The sequence below is a fragment of the Penicillium solitum genome (genome assembly GCF_028829755.1).
Source record: "Penicillium solitum strain IBT 25940 chromosome Unknown utg000009l_segment0_segment0, whole genome shotgun sequence".
Classification (NCBI taxonomy): Eukaryota; Fungi; Ascomycota; class Eurotiomycetes; order Eurotiales; family Aspergillaceae; genus Penicillium; species Penicillium solitum.
In genome coordinates, this window is record NW_027072128.1 from 3,261,145 (window position 1) to 3,284,952 (window position 23,808).

The 23,808-nt window shown below is 49.1% G+C and overlaps 9 protein-coding genes across 9 annotated transcripts; 7 read left to right on the forward strand and 2 right to left on the reverse strand.

Annotated features, from left to right (window-relative positions):
* Nucleotides 1-610: 610 nt before the first annotated feature.
* Nucleotides 611-1,051, forward strand: N7455_012329 (F-box protein; the record flags this gene model as incomplete). Its single annotated transcript, XM_040952805.2, has 1 exon — nt 611-1,051. One exon carries the CDS (start codon nt 611-613, stop codon nt 1,049-1,051), a length of 441 nt encoding a protein of 146 aa, XP_040816973.2.
* Nucleotides 1,052-1,387: 336 nt separating this feature from the next.
* On the forward strand, nt 1,388-2,257 carry N7455_012330 (uncharacterized protein; the record flags this gene model as incomplete). Its single annotated transcript, XM_040952622.2, has 1 exon — nt 1,388-2,257. The coding sequence occupies one exon, from the start codon at nt 1,388-1,390 to the stop codon at nt 2,255-2,257; it is 870 nt and encodes a 289-aa protein (XP_040816847.2).
* A 674-nt stretch (nt 2,258-2,931) lies between these two features.
* N7455_012331 (uncharacterized protein) lies at nt 2,932-4,290 on the forward strand (the record flags this gene model as incomplete). Its single annotated transcript, XM_040952589.2, has 2 exons — nt 2,932-3,023; nt 3,072-4,290. The coding sequence occupies 2 exons, from the start codon at nt 2,932-2,934 to the stop codon at nt 4,288-4,290; spliced, it is 1,311 nt and encodes a 436-aa protein (XP_040817037.2).
* Nucleotides 4,291-7,067: 2,777 nt separating this feature from the next.
* Nucleotides 7,068-9,979, forward strand: atgI (autophagy protein ATG9; the record flags this gene model as incomplete). Its single annotated transcript, XM_040952872.2, has 2 exons — nt 7,068-7,792; nt 7,852-9,979. The coding sequence occupies 2 exons, from the start codon at nt 7,068-7,070 to the stop codon at nt 9,977-9,979; spliced, it is 2,853 nt and encodes a 950-aa protein (XP_040816830.2).
* A 404-nt stretch (nt 9,980-10,383) lies between these two features.
* Nucleotides 10,384-10,893, forward strand: N7455_012333 (uncharacterized protein; the record flags this gene model as incomplete). Its single annotated transcript, XM_040952650.1, has 1 exon — nt 10,384-10,893. The coding sequence occupies one exon, from the start codon at nt 10,384-10,386 to the stop codon at nt 10,891-10,893; it is 510 nt and encodes a 169-aa protein (XP_040816894.1).
* A 1,129-nt stretch (nt 10,894-12,022) lies between these two features.
* On the forward strand, nt 12,023-14,902 carry N7455_012334 (class I alpha-mannosidase 1A; the record flags this gene model as incomplete). Its single annotated transcript, XM_040952830.2, has 3 exons — nt 12,023-13,125; nt 13,185-14,795; nt 14,863-14,902. The coding sequence occupies 3 exons, from the start codon at nt 12,023-12,025 to the stop codon at nt 14,900-14,902; spliced, it is 2,754 nt and encodes a 917-aa protein (XP_040816971.2).
* A 203-nt stretch (nt 14,903-15,105) lies between these two features.
* On the forward strand, nt 15,106-17,664 carry N7455_012335 (uncharacterized protein; the record flags this gene model as incomplete). Its single annotated transcript, XM_040952592.2, has 6 exons — nt 15,106-15,142; nt 15,212-15,304; nt 15,428-15,778; nt 15,836-15,936; nt 15,992-16,148; nt 16,199-17,664. 6 exons carry the CDS (start codon nt 15,106-15,108, stop codon nt 17,662-17,664), a joined length of 2,205 nt encoding a protein of 734 aa, XP_040817065.2.
* A 389-nt stretch (nt 17,665-18,053) lies between these two features.
* Nucleotides 18,054-19,000, reverse strand: N7455_012336 (uncharacterized protein; the record flags this gene model as incomplete). The annotated part of the gene is made up of 2 exons (XM_040952756.2): nt 18,054-18,386; nt 18,467-19,000. The coding sequence occupies 2 exons, from the start codon at nt 18,998-19,000 to the stop codon at nt 18,054-18,056; spliced, it is 867 nt and encodes a 288-aa protein (XP_040816837.2).
* A 1,147-nt stretch (nt 19,001-20,147) lies between these two features.
* N7455_012337 (uncharacterized protein) lies at nt 20,148-22,987 on the reverse strand (the record flags this gene model as incomplete). Its single annotated transcript, XM_040952574.2, has 11 exons — nt 20,148-20,287; nt 20,348-20,501; nt 20,555-21,018; nt 21,106-21,157; nt 21,226-21,366; nt 21,424-21,517; nt 21,574-21,581; nt 21,683-21,735; nt 21,816-22,176; nt 22,700-22,722; nt 22,984-22,987. 11 exons carry the CDS (start codon nt 22,985-22,987, stop codon nt 20,148-20,150), a joined length of 1,494 nt encoding a protein of 497 aa, XP_040816853.2.
* Between the last annotated feature and the right edge of the window lie 821 nt (nt 22,988-23,808).

The window sequence follows — 23,808 nt, forward strand, 5'->3', positions numbered from 1 at the left end:
TACAAAGTCAAAAATATAGAGAGTCGTTGAAGTTATATCCAAGAGAGTCCCAGTCACTCGTGTCGATTCCGGAATTTTGGAGGGGATTATCTGTCGAGTTTACACCATCACAGTAGGCATCACAATCTGTGTCTGTCCCAGGGGCAAACGCCTGGATGTATGTTGGCCCCGGTGTATATGTGGTTATAGTCGTCGTAGACTTTGTAAAAATGGTATTAGTAGTAGTAGTAGTCGTCATCCATCCAGAATAGGTTGCAATTTTAGTGTAGTATCTCTGTACAACTTCATACCCACAATACAATACATTGTGCTTTCATGAATCATGATACTACTATGTAGTTTGTAGATCTCGACACACTTCTGTATACAACACACAGTGCTGGGGTACTCTCGCGGCTTGCAGGTAGCGTGACGTAAAACCGGTGATGGGTGGTGGTAGGTACATGTATGTAGTAGTGAACTAGTACTCCGTACAGATTTCTGCCGAGGCCCTAGTACCAAGACATCAAGTTTTAGTATTTCGCTCCTCCTTTCCTCCTTTCCTCCTTTCCTCTTCAACTAACGCATGTTCCGAACTGCTTTGATTCAACGCATTGCTACGCGGGGGAAAATGCCGTCCCTGCGGAACCTTCCCAGTGAATTGCTGCTCAACGTGATCAACAGACTTTCGGTACACGACATCATGTCCTTGTCACAGCAAAGCCGTGGAACACATGCTCTATGTGATATGAGAAATCGTCAGAAATATCACCAGTTGAAGTTTGGCCGGGAGAAGCCACCGCATACCCATGGAGCTGTACTCCAAGCTGGGTTAGACACACTACTTGCCATTTTACGATTTCTACCCCTTGGAGATTATCTTCGTCGTGTGGACTTGTACGGAACTGGAATTAGCGAGTTTATTTCTGACTCTTCTATCCAAAATTCTGTGCTTTCCCCCGAGGACATCGACAGACTCAAGCAAGCAATCCTAGGCGCCGGCTTCCAAAATACACAGGAGCGCGAGTCAATTTTATCCATGCTTTCACGAAACCCTGCTAATTTCGAGTAAACTTTTATCCCTATCTAAGCTTCACTTTTGTTACTCACTAGCAATATAGATCTAATTCAGATAAGGAAGCACTTCAGTTCAAAGATGCCCTATTACGCTCTTAGTTGCAGCTGCCCCGAATCTTGAATTCATTTCAATGTATCTATTACTGGAATACATTCGATCTCCATATACTGGGGATTATGAAAGGGTGAATCTTCTCCAGAGATTGCTATATCGGGCCTCTACAGAATCGGTGCCATACTGCCAAACCTACGAAATTTCAGCTTCCACCCTGACGATACGCTCAACGAACGTAGTGAGTACGTTGAAGACCCATATTATCATCGGCTTAATATGGTTCGTAAATTACCGGCTGTTGAATCGGTCGCTTTCAAGCTGGTAACGTGGAGCAATGACGCTGGAATACTGCCTCCTCCCCGCTCCGCCAACTATAGCAAGATCAGCTTTACACATTCTGTAATGCACAGTTGGGATCTTTGCCGTATTATCGAATCCGCGAAGACCTTGAAATGTTTTACCTCCGCTATCGGTGGTCGTCAATACCCAGGAGGTGGCCACCCCATGTTACACGTCACTCCGATACTCAAGTCCCTTTGGATACATCGCCAGACTCTAGAAAGATTAGAAAGATTGGATATGGATATGGAGAGCCAGACACCTCGACAAGAACTGTATGATGAGAAATACGAACCCCAAGAAGGCGAGATGACCGAAGAGGAGCAAGAGGAGTATAAGGAGCAATGGGCAGACGAGCTACAGGAGCTAGCTACCGGGGGAATTGCGGAAACTGCACCCGCACGCGTCTCCCTGAAAGAATTTCCACGCCTCAAGAACCTCAGTATTGGATCCCATACGATATGCTATCTAGCTCGAGGTGTAGGAGATGGCAAGACGCAGATTGACTCGAAGTCTTTCAATCTCGTTGATCATATCCCGTCTACTCTTGACTCTCTCCGGATTTACGGGCTCGGAGAAACCGTGGATAGGTGGACCCCCTATCTCGATTACGAATCGGATATAGATGTCGATGCCCAAATTGAGCAACTGGCCCATGAGAAAGATGCCAAACTGCCAGGGCCGAAGGTTGAAGGCATTGATCTTTGCATTCCAAATGGTAGGACTGTGGATGAACGGGAGAATGAAGATGATCTAGAACTTTTTTGGAAAGATCCAGATGACAACAGGTTTCGTGACGACATTTGATGATAATATCAATCTAGAGGCAATGCTGTCACGAGTGTAAACTAGTCCCTGCGTGCAATCATCTATGGGTGCTAAGGCAGAAAATGAGTTCCAATTCAGTGTACATTAGTCAAGCCGATTTTGAGAACCACTATGAATCACGTAAACGTTTTGCATCCCCTGAGTCTTTCATGATCATTGAAATCACCCGTGGACCCATTCAAATGCAGTCCTAGGATGCATGCCGTTTGTATGGTGCAAAAAGCTTCATGTTCGGATGCAATAATTTACATTATAATGAGCGGTCAAGAACCAGACACCCAGGCAGCGGTATTTACTAGCAAGGGGGATTTTGGTACCTACCCGCGTCTATACCGCTGCGTAAACACCTTAACTTTCGCCCCGAAAGCGCGCAACGGACCCGTATCCTTCTTGGCCCCATTATCTCCTTTCTGCAAATCTCTACAATAAAAATGTCATCAGATCTGAAACCTAATATATTCACTTATGCCGAATTTGACATTCAAGCTTTACGCCGTCAAGCGAGCACACTGCGGCGGGGTATTTCATGTGTTTGTGATCCAGGTCAGCGGCCTGCCTCGGGAAGCTTCAACTGGGCTATCTTTATTTCTTTTGAAGACGGTGTGCGATGGGTCTTTAGATCCCCACACACTAGAACGTTTATGCCAATCGAAATGGGGATAAAGCTACTGGCAAGTGAAGCTGCCACGCTCCGATACCTCGGGGCTCATAGCGATATCCCAGTCCCAGAAGTATACGACTATTGGTAAAGATCTTTCCCAGACCACACTGTTATAGTTCTAACCCACCATAGTGCTTTATCCGATAATGAGATTGGGGTTCCGTTCATTTTTATGAGTGAAGCGCCTGGCTGGCCGCTGTCAAAGGTTTGGAGATCAACCGGTTCTCCTCAACCTGACCTAGAAACTCTCAACAAGGCCAAAGTTCTCTCCCAGCTTGGCGGTCTTACTTGGAAGCTTTCGCAATTACGGTTCGATAAAATCGGCTCACTCTTCGAAGAGAATGGGTCCTTCGAAATCAAGGAATGTCTCTCACGTGGTCATATGCTACATGAACGATATTCTTTAGAGATACCACGTGGGCCTTTTGCCTCCCAGGCAAGGTTTTACGACAGCCTTGTTTCTGCGTTCTCAGAGCATGCAGAGATACTGCCGTTATCTCATCATTGCTTTGTGGCACCTGTTCCCTCCCGGGACGAATATCAATCACACACCCAATATGAAAGCGCCGTGAACCTATGGAGCGATTTCGTTACTATTGGACGTAAGACCGACTCATCCGACAATAGGCTGGATTATATAATCGCAGGTGATGCTCTTCGTGATATTATACTTGAACTCCCAGCTATCAATCCGGAGACGTTTCCGTTGTGTCACGCTGATCTGAGCGTCAATAATATATATGTTGACGATGATTACAACATTACGTGTATCATCGACTGGGCTTTCGCTTCATCCATCCCTGAAACTATGATGCTAGAGACACCGGGATTGCCACAATACCGCGACGAACTTAGTTCGGAGTTACATATACCCTTTATAGATGGCTTCATTGCTGCTGTACCCCAATCGGTAGACGAGAGGTTAATCCACAGATATCGCGAAATACTTGAGCGGGGCCAAGTCTCCTGGAGATTGAGTCGACTCCTTAACTTTGACTCAATTGACGATTACCGCCTCCTTGCTTCTATTTGGTACTTTGCATATGGCCTTGAAAAAGACCTAGGGCAATACTTCTTAGAAATGCGGCGTTCGCCTCCCTATATCAGACTTTACAACGAAGTTCAGCAGGAGGATCAGCCACTTCCGAAAATTGAGAAGGATGAAAATGATTATTTTCGAAATAAGGATCTTAGGAACACGATAGCTAAGAAGCTGACGCTCATTTCCGAATGGAAAGCACAGTATGCTGTCAATAATTCACCAAGACTCCGAAAAGATATGTTTGTCACTTCTCCCAAGTTATGGAAGTGGATTCAACGATTTGTGCAGGACTGGGAAGACATGTCTTGATGAGGATACGCCAAAATTCGGGCACATTGAGACCTCTCGGGATTTTGACACCCTTTGAAGTTTGAACCACTCCGTAAAAATAACCCTCATCTTCGAGGATTCTGAGATTTTTCTCTCCGATGGGCCAGTTGGCATAATATCGAGAACTTCTTCAGTGATCAACACCAAGTGAGTGACGTCGAAAGGGAGGAGGGTCGTATTAGCAGCCAAGGTTGGATTAAAAATATGGCCTTTGAAGGTTCCGGGTCTCACTAGATGTACAATTGGAGGCTTGTTCTCGAAAAGGAAAGACGGGATGAAATATATGGAAATTGAATTCAGCCTGGAGAGTAATGTTGTCGACTCGATCTGTTTCTCCTGCCTTTGGGGCTTTGTGAGCATTGTTAAATCCTAATATTGTTGAATTGGGCTGCTTGCTTGGATTCCCCCTCATAAAGCCCCACTGTTTCCGTCGTCTGTAGATGCTCCTCTCTACGGAGGTTATTTCTCGACATAAGCTCTGCCTATTATACTATAATATGTTAAGCTCCAATAAACGACATGAAATAATGTCTTATGATTAGAGGGTAAGCAACGATCGAATAAAGTGATCAGCTTTCACGCAGCATATCAAGAAATCCTTTCCAAAACAACACAGGTTTCGCCAATGTGGCCCATATTGGAAATGACCTAGCGATTAATTGGAGTGTCAGCTCGTTTACTTACACGTGAGAAAGGATGGCTATGAATTGATCGACTATCAGTCTACTTTGTGGTTCTGATCTTAGCTCCAAGACAGGATACGAACAAGGTAAAGACCAACTCATATACAACGATGGGCTTTAAAATAACTTTAAAACACCGAGACAATTGTCGTCTTGGGTGTTTCGATCAATGTAAGGATCTTATAGCAAAGAGGGAAGTCGTCTGTCGTATAGGGGTAGTCTATGATGGGTTCGACTGCGCGCTGTTAATTGATCTTGAAAGTTCCTCTAGATATGCTGGGGTTTATTTTATAAACTCTAGAAGCACATCATCATCCTCTGCTAGACTACACCATGTATAGATAATACCCCACCGTGGCCATTCGAGGCAATCTGCCTCCCCACCAACTAATTTTCCCTCCGGTGAGAGCACACTACGAGATATGCCCATAAGTCTCATCTGGTACAATCGCCACCTGTCCCAGAGGTATACCAACTCGTCGAAATGCTCGGAAATCTAATTCCCAGAGAGGGGTTGGAGGACCCTTGGCTCCACCACGAAGCACCCCATTGTAATAATTGAGCACGTTATTTCTTCTCTTAGGCAAACACCGAAGTCGACCCCATGCGGCATTAACTTGAGTATCAGCGGGAACCACTGGCAGAGACCAACATGTTTGCAGCGCCAAATCGCTTGGCGATGGAATGGCAATAAGGAATGAAAATCGATGATTGAGAATAGTTGGCTCAGTGGAACACAGATCGACCACGCATTCTGAGATCGTCTGGATTCCTTCCAGCCCTGACCGAAACCGACACCATTCCACGTATTGTTCAACGAAGCAATCCAGATCATGCGTAGACCATTACCAGCGTGTTTATGTCGCATTATAGATGTGGCCGAAGAGCTCTAGATTCCAGAGGCCGTGGTGCATCCGATAAGACTCGATCCATGGTGGTGAATCGATCCTAAATTGATATATTTCACTATTGAGTTCTTCAAGTCTTCTACGCAACCATTCGAAACCGTCATTCGGAGAAGCAATTGGACAGCGGGGTTTGCTGACTAGAGACGAGTCAAAAAATGCTGGAGGCAAGCGCAGGCAGTAAGATGGACTTTTGCCGCTGTAGTCACAGCCTGGCGTACTGCAGCTAATGAGTTGATGATGGAAATGGAAACAGGCCGCACGATCTTCCCTGAAGCTATCAAGCTGTTCAAGCATGGCTGTGGGGGTGAATGTTGTAGAAGCGATAGTGGCTAGGAGCGTGAATTCATTGTGGAGCCCCTCCAAGGTGAAGGAACAGTTCGTCAGGAGACGTTCGGTAACAGTCTTATAAGAGGTATTGAATACCTGCTCCACCCAGGGAGATATCTGTTGCAGACCGTCTAAGCTGGTAAATTTACAGCAGGATTTGAGAATTAACAAAATGATTTCCGCTGGAAGTTTTGCAAAGGGATCCATCCTCTAAAATCGAGGGAATCGATGATTGAATGGGCTACAGTGGCAGTGAGTGAGAAGGAAGAAAGAATTTTTCGTAGTAAAAATATAGTGTATAGGTATTAGTCCTTGCTAAGTAGCCAAATCCCCTTTCGGGCATATTAGGTTACTTGGCAAGCACCGGGTAATATATATTGTGGACGCATTTATAGCCCCCCTAACCATCCCGAGGTCCATCCATCCATGGATCCATATCACCTGCGGAGATAAGATAAGGTGATAAGCAACATATCACGTGATATATACCACCCACATGACTTTGTGATATCTGCCTGAGGCTGCAAGTCCGTTTCCCCCCTTCTTTATGTCATCATAGCTATCGGGAGGTTTGGGGAACCTGGGAATGATCACAGCTCCTGGTGACTATTATCACGAGGACTAGGTCAGATGCATACTTCTTTATAAGCTGGTACAATCACCTTAATCAGGGCATATACCCATTTTCAACCCGATAACATTCGGTCTCCTGTATTGATAGTGATCCCCATTTCTCCGCATTATCAAACGCCGCTGGATGGCATTTCAATACCACTATCACTGGCTTCTGAAGCTGTTGCCATGAGTGGTCTGACTATCGCCTTCAGTCTGATCCAAAATGATGTCCTCTAACATATTATCGCGGTTCCTACCCCCAACGGGCTCACAGTCGGTCTACGAGACCATTCGCCAACATGACGCCGGGTCCGAATACTCTGATCTCGAAGAACGTGCCGGTTTGGTCATAGATGACCAGCAGGAACAATTTAGTGACAGGGAACTGGAGGATGCACTAGCAGATGCGCAGGGCAGTGAAATAATCAGCCCCAGCACCGCATTGCTCCACCAAGCACGGTCGGGCAAGGCACCTGAAGAGCGAGCTTCTCCATCTGGCACCCGTCGTCGCAAGTCGTCCCGGCCTCGGTGGATGGCACAAGAATCGCCACTCGGCTATGAGCTCGATGATCATGATGAAGACGTCCCTCAATCTCTCCTGGTAGAAGGTCATCACGAAGACCTGAAATCACGGTTACCTCCTCCTCCCCGATCTCATGACCGTTCGAATCGACGAAGAAGCCCCAGTCCCGGGCCATCCTCGCAACCTGCGGGAGCCCGCTGGAATGAACGAGGGGCCCATCAACAACCGCCCAGTGAAAGCGGACATCCCATAGGGAGATGGTTTACCGGCCAACACCCCGGCCTTGCTAATGTTGATCCCAAGAAGAAAGCAATGTGGCGGTGGGCAAACGTCGAGGATCTGGATAATTTCTTAAAGGATGTCTACATATATTTCTTAGGGAACGGGATTTGGTCCATTCTGCTGACCCGGGTGCTGAACCTCTTGTAGGTCCATGATACTACCCTTTCCAAAGACTCATAGGAGAAGCTGACAATATACACAGGACATTTGCATTCGTTGTTGGTTTCTCTACATTTTTAACCAACTGCATTGATTACACTAAGGTCCGGCGGAGCAAGACTCTTGATGATATCCTCATTCCCCAATGCACAGCAAATATGTCCGGGTCGTCCACATTTTTGTTGTGGCTCTTCAGCTTCTTCTGGATCGGGAAGCTTTTTCAGTACCTGCTAGACATTCGCAGACTCAAACACCTGCATGACTTCTACCTCTACCTGCTCGGCGTTTCAGATGCCGAGGTCCAGACGATTTCCTGGCAAGAAGTGGTCAGTCGCCTGATGGCGCTGAGAGACTCGAATCCATCTACCGCGGCTGCGGTTTCTACCAAACATCGAAGATTCTTGGGCAGCCAGTCAAAGCAGCGAATGGACGCTCACGACATTGCCAACCGCCTAATGCGCAAGGAGAACTACATGATCGCATTGGTAAACAAGGATATTTTGGACCTCACCCTCCCTATTCCATTCCTCAAAAATCGGCAACTCTTCTCCCGAACCATGGAATGGAATCTCAATCTTTGTGTCATGGACTATGTCTTTAATGAGCAAGGCCAACTGCGAACCCTATTCCTCAAGGACACGCATCGAAGAGCGCTGAGTGATGGCTTACGTCGGCGCTTTGTTTTCGCTGGCGTCATGAATATCTTCGTAGCCCCCTTTATTGTGGTCTATTTTATGATGCACTACTTCTTCCGGTACTTCAACGAGTTCAAGAAGAATCCGGGCCAAATCGGTTCCCGCCAATATACACCTATGGCGGAATGGAAATTCCGCGAGTTCAATGAGCTTTGGCATATCTTTGAGCGTCGGATCAACATGTCCTATCCATTCGCCAGTCGGTATGTGGACCAGTTTCCCAAGGATAAGACCGTTCAAGTGGCACGTTTCGTTGCTTTCATCTCTGGGGCTCTTGCCTCAGTGTTGGCTCTTGCTTCGGTGATAGATCCGGAGCTCTTCCTTGGGTTTGAGATTACTCCTGACCGGACTGTGCTATTCTATCTTGGTATCTTTGGTACAGTCTGGGCTTTTGCGCGAGGGCTGGCACCTGAAGAGACTGATGTATTCGACCCCGAGTATGCACTCCTCGAGCTGATCGATTTTACACATTACTTCCCGTCCGGATGGAAGGGACGTTTGCATAGCGATGACGTGCGGAAAGAATTCGCAATCCTCTATCAAATGAAAATTGTGATATTCTTGGAAGAGATCTTGAGCATGATTTTCACTCCTTTCGTCCTGTGGTTCAGCTTGCCCAAGTGCAGTGACCGCCTTATTGACTTCTTCCGGGAGTTCACTGTGCACGTTGACGGTGTAGGCTATCTCTGCTCTTTTGCCGTCTTCGACTTCAAGAAGGGCACCAATGTGCTCTCCCAAGCCGGACCTGCGCGTCGAGATCCTGGCAAACAAGATCTGCGCACTGATTACTTCTCAACTAAAGACGGCAAAATGCTAGCTTCCTACTATGGCTTCTTGGACAACTACGGTACCACCAACCAACCTACCAGCCGGCGACCATTCCACCCACCGCCAACATTGCCAACCCTTGGCTCGCCCACTGCAGGCGAGTTCGGTGCTCTTCCTGATCGCCTTGACCATCCCCAGACACGCACTGGGCCGACCTCCGGCATGCCATTCGGCCCTCAATCAATGATGGGCGCCTCTAAACTAAGGCAAATGGGAGGATTCGATCACCGCTCTCCTGCCCCGTCCATGCTCCTTGACCCGCACCACCAACCATCGACCACTGGGTTCCGCGCCGCAGCCCGAACCACCCCCCAGCAGCACCAGCGCTCTCGATTCGGACGTTCCCAGCACCCGTCTACGGATCCTATCGATGACGAGGAAGAACCGCTATCCCAAGATGGCCGCGATTCAGCAACACGGCAATCCGGTGCTCGTACCGGTACTTCCAGTGCAGGTGCAGGTACTAGTGACAGCAACCTCGGCGATTCTTGGCGCATGAACCCACTCAGCAGGGACGAGGATGACCCCGCTGAGGGCGATGAAGGCGAAAATATCGACGCAATCGCTGGCGGGGGTGGCGTTTTGGGTTTAATTCAGCAATTCCAGAAAGCTAATACTGAAGGCAGGCGGACAAATGTGGGGATCTAGATATTTGTTCTCCTATGCAACTTCTAGGATAGTGGTAGGCTTTAGGAAGATCACGGCTTATATGCTTCAGACACGATATATGACCATTTGTTGTGGAGTTTAGTATCTCATGGCGAACTTTTTATATTGCTCTATCACGCTGTTATCTATTATGATGTAGTTAGTGGTCTTGAGTACATAGGTAAAGTTAGAACCACCTACAGGGTGACCGCATGCACCCATGCATATCAAGCACTCATATTTTGCCACCCATGTACCTTGGGCACCTATACGAATGCTTTCACGTACTAATCTACCTCTGTGCCCCTCCCTCCCTCCTTCCCTCATGTTCCCCCTATTGTCCTTGGCGCCCCTTCCTTTTTTCCCATAATTCTCGTTAATATCCACAGTAACTCTGAAACAAGATGCTCAACTTCATCTACGGCTGTATCTCGGGAAGACCGACGAAAGAGCCACACCCTCCCACCGACCCCCGATCCCCAGAGTCCATCGCTTCCGCTATTGTCACCAAGATTCTCAATGCCGAAGATCCCGATTTGCTTCTCAAAGAGCTGAACGAAGAAATTTCCACCGATAATTGGACAGACGCCATAGCACAGGCTATCCTCCACGGCTTAGAGAATGCAATCAAGTCCGGTGCGGAGATGGCGCAAGCTGCCTCTGATGCTGCGGCCCAAAGCAGAAACGCTGCCGTTGGCTTTGCAACGGAACATCCTGTATATGCTACGCTGATTGCATTGGGTATTGTGGCTTTGTTGACGCCGTGGGCTTTGGGAATCCTTGGGTTTGGGGAGTTGGGTCCAATTGAGGGCTCGTTTGCAGCTGCATGGCAACGGACATATGCTGGATATGTGCCTAAGAATGCTTTGTTTGGTTATTTCCAGAGGCTGGGGATGAAATGGCATTGGGTTTGAAGGTCTATCTGAATGTGGTGCTCCTGATGGAAATCGGCTTTTTTTTGTGGTTGCGAGGCCACTATATATTGGCGGCTGGAAACTCGAGACTCGGGCGAGCGAGGAGTCGTTTAGGAGCTCTATGGAACAGTAATTTAGCCCTGGCTCTCTAGACTAGTCAAGGTAGGTAATTCAAAACACTAAAGCTGTTGAGTCAATGTAAAGGACGCGATGAGGTAGATATACGTGCAACACAAATCATAAGGTACCAATATATACAACTGGGTTTAGCTGTCAGACATGGACTGTTTGTAAGTATACTAGACTACTAGACGACATAGGGCCTCGTTACGAATTTCTAAGATTAGCTATATTGGTCCGTGGAAGTTGTTCTTCTAGCCCCTTATATAGACTAGCAGGGTGGCCGACTTCGGGACACACTTCACATGCCAGCTTACCAATTCATAATGCTGGATCAATACAGGGTATATTTTCCGGCTAGGATCGTTATACATACTCTACGGCATGCAATTGTAATCGTACGGAGTATTTAACGGAGTGTTATGTATCCCCGTCAGCTGCAGGATACAGGGGTTAATGGGATGGGCCCTGTGGACCACATTTGGGACAGTAGCACTTTCACAGGAGCTAGCAGAAAAATCGATTGATGATAGGCCCATTTGAAGACCCTTGCGGGTTGCATGCATCTAATTCAGTCACAGTCCGGAATCCGGGGCCAATGATCGGCGTTGAAACAGCCCTGCCAATTCGCCCTAAAAAGATGGCGTCTGGGCTGAGATCCCCACTATGTTTTGAGGCCCAAGAACCGCGGGTTTTCCAGGGCATTGGGGAATTGTTGGGATTATTGAAATCATCGGAAGAGATCTTTTTCTCTCAAGATAAGTGATATAGTAAAGTTAAAAAAATACCAAAAGTAAAGACATACATGAACAAGAAGATGTCAAAGAAGAGAAAGACCAAAATAGAACGCGGAGGCTCTCGCATGTGGATCGTTTTTATTTACTCTTGTGGAGTCTCGTGATTTCATCTGGACTTGGCTAATCTCCTTGTTTTCTTTTCTTGCTTTCTCCTTCCTTTCTTTTTTTCTTCTTCTTCTTGAAGAATACAACCTGAACGGTGACCGCTCGCAATGTTTCGAGCTCGCCGATACCGAGTTCTGGTCATCTTTGCGGCGGCTGTTGTCTTCACATTCTTCCACTTTGCACGGTCACGCGATTGGAGCTATACAGTCATTGAGGGGTCTACCGGCGTTCATACACCCGATTCTGCCCATCCGAATCAACCCGCGAACCCCAAACCTGAAAATCCGGCCGTTGCTGCCGCCATCGAGGAGAGTAAAAACCGTGTGCTTCCCGATCCCTACCGCGGCTCCACCTCCCCACCACAGCCAGAGACGATACTCTCGCCCGTGGGTCCCAATAGTGGCTCAAAGGATACCGGTCGTTTTAAAGATGCTTCCTCCGACACTCCTCCGGTGAAAACGCCCATCAAGGATGACCCGAAGGACTCCGCAAAGGGCTCCACGAAGGAACCCGTGAAGGAACCGGCGAAGGTGGGGGGCACCGACAGCCTGTCACCACCGACAACGGAGAACGTCAATAGTGCAAATGGGGAGGAGATTGACAACGGAGGAGCTGGCAGAAGGGCAGCGGAGCGCCCTGAATCTGGCATCCCAACGGCCAAATGGAAGAAATTCCCGGAACGGTTCCCCGTCCCTGCAGAGGAGGCGATCAAGCTGCCAAAGGGACAGTCGAAAACGATCCCCAAGCTGCAAGCGAAGTTCAAGGATGAATCGAGTTCCGACAAGCAAGAACGTCTTCAGCGGCTTAGCACTATCAAGGCCGAGTTCACGCGTGCCTGGAAAGGTTATAAGGAGATCGCGATGGGACATGACGAAGTCAAGCCTCTGTCAAAGGAGTTTGAAGACCCATTCAATGGCTGGGGAGCGACATTGGTTGATTCAATTGATACTCTCTGGATTATGCAATTGAAGGATGAATTCTCCGAGGCTTTGGATCTGATCAAAAACATTGATTTCAAAACGTCACTGAGAGCAGATATTCCGATGTTTGAGACAACGATCCGCTATCTTGGAGGTCTTTTGGGTGCCTATGACATTTCTGGTCATCGATACCCGGTACTTTTGGAGAAAGCAGAGGAGCTTGCTGAGGTTCTCATTGGTGCCTTTGACACTCCTAACCGCATGCCACACCTTTACTATCGCTGGGCCCCGTAAGTCTTGCCACAGTCTATCTCTGATCATCTAAAGGTGACTAACCGAATTTTCCCAGGGAGTTTGTTGCGAAACCGCATCGGGCGTCTTCCCGAGCTGGTCTGGCTGAAATTGGCTCGCTTTCCTTGGAATTTACCCGTTTGGCTCAATTGACCAAGCAGGACAAATACTATGATGCGATTGCACGGATTACCAACGAATTGGAGAAAATTCAAGATTCAACAAGCATCCCTGGACTGTGGCCTTTACGGGTCAATGCACAGGGATGTTCTAAGTACTCCAAGGCTACTCCCCCGCGTGATAACAGCCCTACGCGCGAGCACCACGCCGCTAGTACGACCAAGAGCACTACTACGACGACCCGCAAGTCTTACGCTGCACCGACAGACCTTGAGAGTTATTTGAAGCTGATCCCCCGCGGCACAACCGCTGACATCGAAGAGCATGCCAAACCTGCCAACGATACGCAAGCTGCGAATGAACCTAGCATTCAGGCCCGTCAACAAAATACACCATCAGCAGAGCAATGCAATGGCGGCTTGAGACTTCCCAATTCACCCCGCGATAACGCGTACACTATGGGAGGAATGGCTGACTCGACCTACGAATACCTGCCCAAGGAATACCTGCTACTGGGAGGCCTGAACGAGCAATACTTAAATATGTATAAAAAGGCAGCCACCGCAGCCCGCAATAATCTCCTTTTCCAGCCCATGGTGAAAGGTGGACGTGATATCCGCTTCATGGCCTTGACTACTCCAATGACACCTGGAAAAGTCGCAGAGCTCACTCCCACCGATCTTGAATACGAAGGCACTCACCTGACATGTTTCGTCGGCGGGATGTTCGCCATAGGAGCCAAGACCTTTGGCATCGATGGTGATCTGGAACTCGCAGCCAAACTGACCGAGGGTTGTGTTTGGGCTTACGAGTCGACACAGACTGGAATTATGCCTGAACGCTTCCGCCTTTTGCCCTGTGAGAAAGGCTCAGCCTGCGAGTGGGATCAAGCCCGCTTTGAGGCTGGCGTGGCACGCTACTCGCGTGTAGACCCCAGCGCAGGACACTCGTTCCGCAATGGAGAGAGCAGCTACGAACAGCGCGTGAAAATGATTGCGCACGATCCACCTCAGGGAGCTGCGAGCGGGTCTGTGCCGATCCCCATGCCGGGTTCATTAAACCCCCACGATAGCGACGTGTTGGTCAAGCGCGATGGACTTGCATTAGGAAATCACGCGGAGGCATCGTCGGTTGCTTCAATCCCGACTCCTACTCCCGGTGGAGCTGAATTGCAAAACCGAGATGCACCTCGTTCAACTTCATCGCCTGCTTCACCACACATCGCCGAAGTCGGCAAAGACCACCTCCCAGCAGGCATGACCAGTATCCCGTCGCCGAAATACTACCTTCGGCCCGAGGCGATTGAGTCAGTATTTATCATGTACCGTCTGACTGGCGACGAATCCTGGCGACGCAAGGGGTGGCAGATGTTCGAAGCCATCTCGAAGTATACCCGAACGGAGCTGGCCAACTCGGCCATCCACGATGTCACGGCCCAGAAACCGATCCATAAGGATACTATGGAGTCTTTCTGGCTATCTGAGACGTTGAAGTACTTCTACCTTTTGTTCAGCGACCCTACTGTCGTGGACTTGGATAAATATGTTCTGTAAGTGATTGACGTAGCCCTGTAAACAACAACTTTGGACCAACACTGACTTTTTTTTTTCTTATAGGAATACCGAAGCGCATCCATTCTTACGCCCGGTTGCATAATTGTGTTTTTATTTTATTTTGCATTTTGATACCAATGAAAGTTCTTTCTTCTATAACACGTACCTGATATAGTCCTAGTAACGTAGTGCGTACCTTAGGGTTGACCCGCAGTGGGACTCTCGAATTCCCAAGTCCCCGCCCTTTTAACTCTCTCCAACTCTTCAAACCCGGCACATAAACCGGCATGAGCTGTCTGACGGGAAATGGAGCCTGAGGTCTCGGAGACTGAGTTCTGGACTGGTACGTTGTTCCCACTCTCTTTTTCTCCTTGCAAGATAATGCGACGTGACAATTGACCGGTTCCCGCAGAACTTCAAACGATCGTCTCCAAGCACTGTGACTCCGAAGACGAGATCGACGACGCCCTCCGAGCTTATCTCGGTCTAACAACTCAACACAAAGGTATATATGGCACCTCGACCCCCCGAGAAACGATCTCTTTACCCCCGACACACTCCCACGTGCAGCGCCACGTCCGCCCCCAACTTTGTTTCCACTGCGACTAACACACCCACCCTTCCCTAGATGAATACCTCCGGTCGGAAACCGATATCTCGCGCTGTTCCTACAAGCTATTTACGTCGAGTATCTTCGCCTCACATGCGGACTACGTGCGCCGACAGATTCTCTACGGTCTCTTGCAGGACGATGATCCGAATACACTCCACTTCATTGCGTCATTCATCGTCTTTGACGGACGACAGAATGAAGCTGTGCTTCAGATGTTGAATGAGGAGGGCGCGTTTGCGCGTCTCCTCGAGCTTATACAGGCGATGCGAAGGGCGGATCTGGACGGCGACGCGGGTCTTCATCGTTTGTTGATGGACCTTGTGTATGAGATGTCGAGGATACAAAGGGTCAAAATTGAAGACTTGGGTGCGTTTTGGATACACATGTACTGCTGCTGGTAGCTGATTATGGGCTTGTTTGCAGTTCTCGTGGATGACGATTTCATTCGCTGTCTCTTTGATATCATCGAAGATCTCTCTTACGATGTTACCGATCCTTATCATTACCCTGTGATTCGGGTGCTGGTGGGTACTTCCTTCGGGCTTACTTTGGTTGGAATGGCATTGACAAATTGCACAGCTGGTTCTGAACGAGCAGTTCATGATCTCGGCTCATGATCCGGTGGACGGCCGGCCCACTAGTCACTTGACTAACAAGGTTATCAAGGTTCTATCCGTGTATGGTGGAATGTATAAGACATTCGGGGAGAACATCATTCTTCTAATCAATCGCGAAGGTAACAGGCAATCCTCCTGTTGAGTAAAGCCAATGACTGACAACATGCAGCCGAGACATCACTTCAGTTGCTCACATTGAAGCTTCTCTATCTCATATTTACCACCCCTAGCACATATGAGTACTTCTTCACGAACGATCTGCATGTTCTGGTCGATATATTGATCCGGAATTTGCTTGATCTACCCGAGGAGGCCTCCGCGCTGCGCCATACTTACCTGCGTGTTCTTTACCCGCTTCTAGCTCATACACAGCTACGAAACCCGCCGCACTACAAGCGTGATGGACTTCGGGGGCTACTCAGCGTTCTTGTTCGCGGCCAAGTCTCATATGGGAGCGACCCAGAACACGAGAAAATCATGCATTTTGAAGAGGTCGATGAAACGACACGTCGACTTGTCGCGCGGTGTGCGACAGTAGACTGGCTACGCAATGACGAGGAGCGCGACGCAGCAGAAACGCAAGACACTCCCATTCAAGTGACAACAACTACAATTGAGACTGTCCTAGATCAAGGCGAGCAGCATGCGTCACCCATAGATATTGGCGAATCGCTCGACATCTCTCGCACACTCTCACGAGGAAGCACAATCGCTAGCTCACCTGACACAACCTCACCAACGCGAATGGACTCGTATAGTTCGTCTAACGCGCCGGAGAGTCGGAAACACAGCTTAATCCACCGACTCGGCATGAACCTAGAGCCCGCATCCGCATCTTCACTAAGCGTTCAGGCCGTTGCAGCACAGCACGAAAAACCAGGCATAATAACCCCCAGCCGCAAAGACGGAGTCCCTACCGCCGCTCTCAATGACGAGACGCCAATAATCCGACCACCAAAGGTCAAACCAGAACCACCGAAATCTCGCCGCTGGCGCGGGCGCCGTCTGGCCGTGGATGAAGAAGAGCACCACTCCACTGGCACAAGCAGCGACGGTAACACCATCCCCGAAGGCGTCGAAGTCAGCCCCACCACCGTTTTCACCCCCAGCATACCACCGTCACAGATACCTACCAGTGATCGCCCCGACTCCAGGTCAGGTTCCACTCTTGCACCCCCAGGTTCACGGCCCCGGCGGGCCGTATCAAATCCACCCCCAGCCCTCCCACCACCCCGGCGTTCCAGTCATAACACACCTTCCTCAAGTCACCACCGGCCCGTAGTCCCAGCAGCCGGAACAGGCCGACATGGCCAGGCTCCACTTCCGCCAAAAGCGCGCCGTTGGGGACGTGGCAAGCCCCAGCATGGACAAAGTGATTCGGTCGAGAGCGGGGCCGGCAGTGTTAGTCCATCAAAGGAGCCTGAGACTTCTGGAAACACCCCCGTGTTTTCCCAGCAAGAACCGTCACCAGAGGGTAGTGTTGTTTCAGATCCGTTCTCGCCGAAGTCCCCAACCGTGTTGGTGTCGCCGTCCGAGGCTACTGCCGACAAGGTAGATGGCCCAACCAATGGTGCCGCCGATGACCATGCGCCTCTCAGTGTGGAGGAGGCAGTGCATAACGTCTCTCTACATTGAGCGTTGCTTCTCTGTTTAATTCCCTTTATTTTCATGCTTAGATATACTCTTTGCTCTTGGCTCATTTTCAGGTTTTTTTGGCATCAAGCGCGGCTGTTCGGGTGAACAGGTTGGGACATGATAGGTTATGTGTCTCTAGTTATTTTGCATGACATGGATATTTGTGAGGACACCAGCGAGGACTGGATCCCAGAATAACAAAACAGAGTATTTTCGCTGACAAGAATGGAGTAGTTTACAATAATAAAAAATAGTTGGAATAAAAGTACAAATCCATCTACCACCACAAAGCCTGCTTCAGTCAACTTCCCTCGACAATCCCAGTATAGGCTGGAGTATGAGCTGGTCATAAATACCAAAAGTGAACAGACTGATTCTCAAAAATCACTTCAAATCTTCAACCCCCAGCTCCGCCCCAGCCCAATAGCAGTATTCCACCCAAACCCAGCATACTGTCCAATGCCAGTAATCTTATCAGCAAGCGCCTTCCGATCCTCAAATCGACGCTCCACAAACGCAGCCGTATCCACAAGATCCGGCGTCGGGTCACGGGTCATAACAACCTCAGCACTGGCATATATAGCCGAAACCGCCAGACGGCGCGTATACCAAGTCGCATCAACAGCGTCATCACCGGAAAGAGTAAGGATATCCGAGGCCAGGGCATGCAGTTCCGTAAGAGAGAGGGGGATATTAGCAAGAAGCGACATTTGCGCGAGAGCCTAGCAATTGTAGATTAGTATAGGAATTCTTCTTCTGCATGTATCTCCAAAGGAAAGAAGGAAAAGAAAGAAAAACTCACATCTTGCCAAACATCCCTAACCTCCCCATTCATCCTCAACCTCTCCAAAAGCAATCCCCGAACCCTCTCCTCAATGGAAAGCTCATGAACATCCTTCCCCTTCTCCGCCGCAATGCGCCGGAATAATCCACCCTCCTCGACCTTCCCGCGCAACAGACCACGTCGACTAGCGAGCCAGAAGAGGATGAGGTCGAATTCGCCGCGTGGGAGTAGTTGCACTGAGACGTCGAGGAAGCCGGCGTCCCGTGCGCCGAGGGTTAGTGCTGCGGCGGAGAAGCCGTGGGTCGGGACGTGGGTGAGCGCGGAGGTGAGGATTGCAGTTTGGGAGTTTGTGTAGGAGTGATCTGGGAGCCGGGCGTGTAGGGCTGAGTGGTAAGTCCGGTGGGGGAGAGGGTGTGTTTGATTTGTTCGGGGTGTGCGGGTTGTTGGTGTTGATTGGAGGGTTGTTGTGCTTAGTGCTCGGGTTTGGCGGATTGATTGGGTTATGGAGGAGGTGAGGACCCTTTTGGGGAGAGTGCGGGCGAGGTAGGACATGGTTTTGGTGTGATTGGGGGAGTCAATGGAGAGGTAAATGTGAAGAAGTGATTGTTGGAGATGGGTTGTGATGTTGGTCCGTGCGTTTGGTGTAGTATAAGAGCCAAATCATGCATACAGAACTACATATGTACATATGTGGAGCATGATGCATGTCATGGTTACGTCTAGTTTGATTGATTATTGATTACTATGTGTATAGACTGAAGGATATACTTGGTTTGTATTAAGCTTATACTAAGTCTATTATACATATCGGCTTGGGGCCATGTACCTTTTGTATGGGATACACATACAAAGGGTACAAGTTGGAGCTGTCCAAAGCTCCATTCAATCACACTATTATAGACCTATGTGTATATAGCGTCGAGATCTATGTGGTGAGATCATATAGTACTAATAGTATACTTATAATAATAATGACCAACACTAGAGATAGAGTCAAGAGTAGTGGTGAAATAATGGAAGTGATTCAGTCCTGTTTACAACTAAACTGCTAAGCCCTGAAGGACGCTGGGAGAGAGACAGATAGGTATCTTTACAAAGCGCTAGAATCATAACAAATTTGGTATAAAACCTGAGCAATTTCCAGTCTACTTCCAAAGTTCTTCCATGCCTATAAGGACCGATAAGGACCGATAAAGAGATACAAGGAGGGATAAGGGGAGATAAGGACAGATAAGCCGATACAAGCCGACATACCTGTGGGCAAAAGGGCAAAAGGGACGTGAGACACAAGAGAGAAAGATATACGGAATAACTAGGGATAAAATTCATCAGTCCGCCTTAACATCAGAAATAAAATAAATTAGGCAGAAACGGACGGCGAGGACGATAGTCGTGGGGACGACGGCGAAAGTCCAAACCCCTAGGCCAACGCTCCTACGCGTAAGAAACCCCAACATATGAATTCTGCATGAGGGAACTACAAGGCCTACAAAAAAAAGGCACTGGAAGAAAAAGGCTCATTCCATTTTAGAAGCATTTGATCAGCCCAAAGGGGCACTCGAAACCCATTTTGCGTGGACGAAGCCACGAGAACAGAAATGGGAATAAGGGAATCACGAATCAAGAAAGTGCGAAAAGAAAATAGCCATACGCCCCCCTGTCAAAGAAAGTGACTAGGTAAAACAAGGACGAAAGTGCTTTACATGATCTGGTCCTGGGTCAGACCGACGGTCGACTCTTGGCCTTCCATCATCTCGTCGGGACCCGGGCCGGCGTTCATGTACTTCACGAAGGTGATGCCCAGAGGACGACCACCGTACTGGTAGCCGGAGAACTTGGCTGTGGGAGATGAATATTAGTATATGAATATTGGAAGCAGCAATACGAATGGAAACATACCAATTGCAGTCTCAGCAGTGTCGGGAGTGTCAAATTGAACAACACCAGTACCGCGGGAGCGGCCGTTAGGCTCATACTGGATTTCAGCGCGATCAACCTTGCCAATGGTGGAGAACAGGTCGATCAAATCCTCATTGCAAGTAGACCAGGGCAACTGGGTTCGAGTTAGCATTCCATATGGTTCCCCATGTACATCTCAAGACTTACGTTGCGAACATAGATGACAGCGCTCTTGTCGCCGTTGGAAGTGGCATAATCAGTGAATGGGTTAGGGGGTCCGGAGGGAACAGGAGGAGCACCGCCGTGCTCAAATCCGCCGGCACCGGGGAAACCACCGTGGCCACCAGGGGGACCACCGAAGCCGCCACGTCCAGGGAATCCGCCGCCAAAGCCTCCGCGACCAGCAAAGCCTCCACGGCCCATAGGACCGCCGAAGCCGCCACGACCGCCAAAGCCACCGCCAAAGCCACCACGACCACCGAAACCGGGGCCACCACCAGCGAAACGATCTTCACGAACTTCAAGGGGACGACCCTGCCAATCGTATCCGTTAAACTGCGCAATGGCGTTGCGCGCATCATCGGGGGACTCGAAAGCAACGATGCCGGAGCCCTTGGGACGTCCGGTAGGGTCGGTGTGCACATCGGCACGTATGACGGCACCCTGCTGGGCTGTGATACGGAGTCCGAGTCAATTCACCTCATACTAGACAGAAAAGTAGGAATCCAAGTCCAAGGTTGTTTTTGATCTGTACTTACCAGCTGAGCGGAACAAATCCTTCAAGTCTTGCCAGCCAACGTTGAAAGGAAGCTACACCGAACGGTCAACAAGGCCTGCCAGAACTTAGCGTAACGGGGAGTTAAAAAAAGGGGACAAACGTTTGAGACATAAATCTGGCGGCCACCACCACCTGCACCACCTGGGTGGCCTCCGAAACCACCACCGAATCCACCTCGGGCACCGGGGCCGAAATCACCGCGTGGGGGACCACCAACGAAGCGGGGCTCGGATTCACGGTCCTGGGGACTGAAGTCAGTTCATGTAATCGTAACAACGTGAATTCTGTGTCAACATACCTCACGAACATAAACAAGACGACCCATCAGGCTCTGGTTGCTGAGCGTATTCACGGCGTTTTGTGCTTGGTCCCTGGTTGCATATTCCACAATCCTGGTAGACATGTCAGTGAAAGCGCTCAATTTGAAGAAAGACAAGAAAGTACTCACCCGCATCCCTACAATATCAGGACAGCCAATGTCCACCCGTCAACCCTACACAAACCACGAAAATCGGGGGAAATAGAAGGAACTAGCCCCTCTACATGTAAGCGCCCACCTTCGACATTCCATTAGGAAGAAGCAAAACATCGGCAAAGAGAACTTCTCCAGCTGTAAGACACGAAATCACAACCCTGGTTAGCTTCAAACGTTCCAACAAATCACCATTCCAAATGCGCGACCCTGCTCACCCTGTCTCATAAAATCCTTAAGGTGATGCCACTTGACATCATACGAAAGGTTACCCACATAGACCCGGCGGTCTTGCTGGGACGAATCGCGAACGGTCTGCATCATATTCTCCTTGGCGACGGTGCGGTCCTCAAATCGAGCGGGGGGGTATCCACTGCGTCCTCCGAAAGGCGAGCCTGAGCCTGGGGGTCCAGCTGCTGCTCCGGAAGTACTCAAAGGGGATCGGGAGCGGCGTTCGGGACGGCGGTATTCGTCGCGCTCACCACGGCTGCGGGAGCGACTGCGAGGCGAATACGAACGGCGAGTGCGTCGGGGAGGACTGCGAGAAGAACGGCGACGGGGCGAGCGAGACCTCTCACGCTGGATGTGGTCAGACATGAACAAAAGGTAGATAAGAAAGGCGGTCGCGAAAGCGGTGCAATGTTATGATTTTGATGAAATAAAGATGGAAAGGAGCAAAAGACGTGTTCAGAGGACAGTCGCTACCGTGGAAGGCGCAACTCCGAGGGGGGTCGGGGTCCTCGGCGTGGGTCAGGTGACCATCAGCTTTGAGGGGGGTGTTTGTCTCAGATGCACTGAGGACCTCCGGGGTAGAAGCTTGGGGCCACTGGCAAACGTTGTTTGCGCACACTTCTGCAATTATTTTTTTGGAATCAAACATTGCGATGGTAAAGTGTTTCCCGCTTTTCCCCCTTCAGGTCCACAGATCTCCAGATCTGGAAGATATCTGATCGAACATATATGGCGGTTCCCACCCCCGCATTGACCACAATCTTATGATCATTGATATCGACCTGAGCGCCATGCGCAAGGTTGGAATGGTTTGTAGAATCGGCGGGAAATAGGACAAAAAAAAGGAAACGGGGGTTCTCGTCAAACTTACTTGGTATGGTCGATAGACGTCGGCTGGGCGGATGAGGCTGTTAGCGGAGAATCTCAAGAAACCAAAAGATAGAAAGAAATAGGGAAAAAGAGAGGAAGCGGGGGAGATGAAAGGATCAGGCGTCAAGGTTCAACCTTGGGGGGGGAGACAGGAGACGGTGATTGGATGAAGGCGTGGATTGACCGGGGACCTTTGAGTGTACCAGGCGGTTGAGAGTAACAAACGAGTAATACAAAGATACGAAAAAGAAAGGTGTAATAATCCAGAGGACACGAAGAACATACCCATGATTCCGGGCTCGATAGAGCGTGGCGGTAAGAAAGTTGAATGTGGTACAAAGAAGGAAGGAGGAGATGAGGAATAGAAGAGGAGAAACGGACGAAAGAGGTGTCGATTCTTTGGATCCTGGATCCTATAAAGAGTCCTGTGAGGGAAATATCATGGAGAGAAGAAAATACAGAATTCCGATATGTACTTGCACAGCTCGGGCAAAACTCGTCACCGCCTCGGCATATAGCTAAAACTTGATTGTATACATCGATGTAGCTATACCGGTATTAGGAATGAAGCTATAAGAAGGTAATGTAGATACCTATTGCCTCTTTCGTTCCCAGAGGAAGAACAACAACCCTAACCTATGATTTATGTACTGCACCTACATAAATGCGCATTATGTAGGTTCTGACCATACAGACTAGCCTTATCGCTCTTATCGTGCATCTCAACAACACCAGCACCAACATACAATGGACGGACATCTGCACTCATGACTGGCTGCACAGTGTATTTCAGTTACTAAATTGCCACGGCCGGTATTCTTTCGGGAAACTACAGCAAATTCCACTGGAACGTGTTCATGTGTATCTTTTTTTTCTTTAAAAAAAAAGATCCCCAGAGTTCAATAAAAATCTTAAATAGTAAGTCCCACCGGAAAACGAAAGAAATGGGTGCTTAGTGCCCAGCACTGGGAATCAAGAATCAATCCATGAAACAATAAACGATAAAAGGAAAAAAAATCCATTGCGCCACATCCTGCCGGTAAAACGAACGCCGATGCAGCATGACTTTTATGCTGTGGGGGAGACGGGACCTGTGTGGAAACTGTCCCA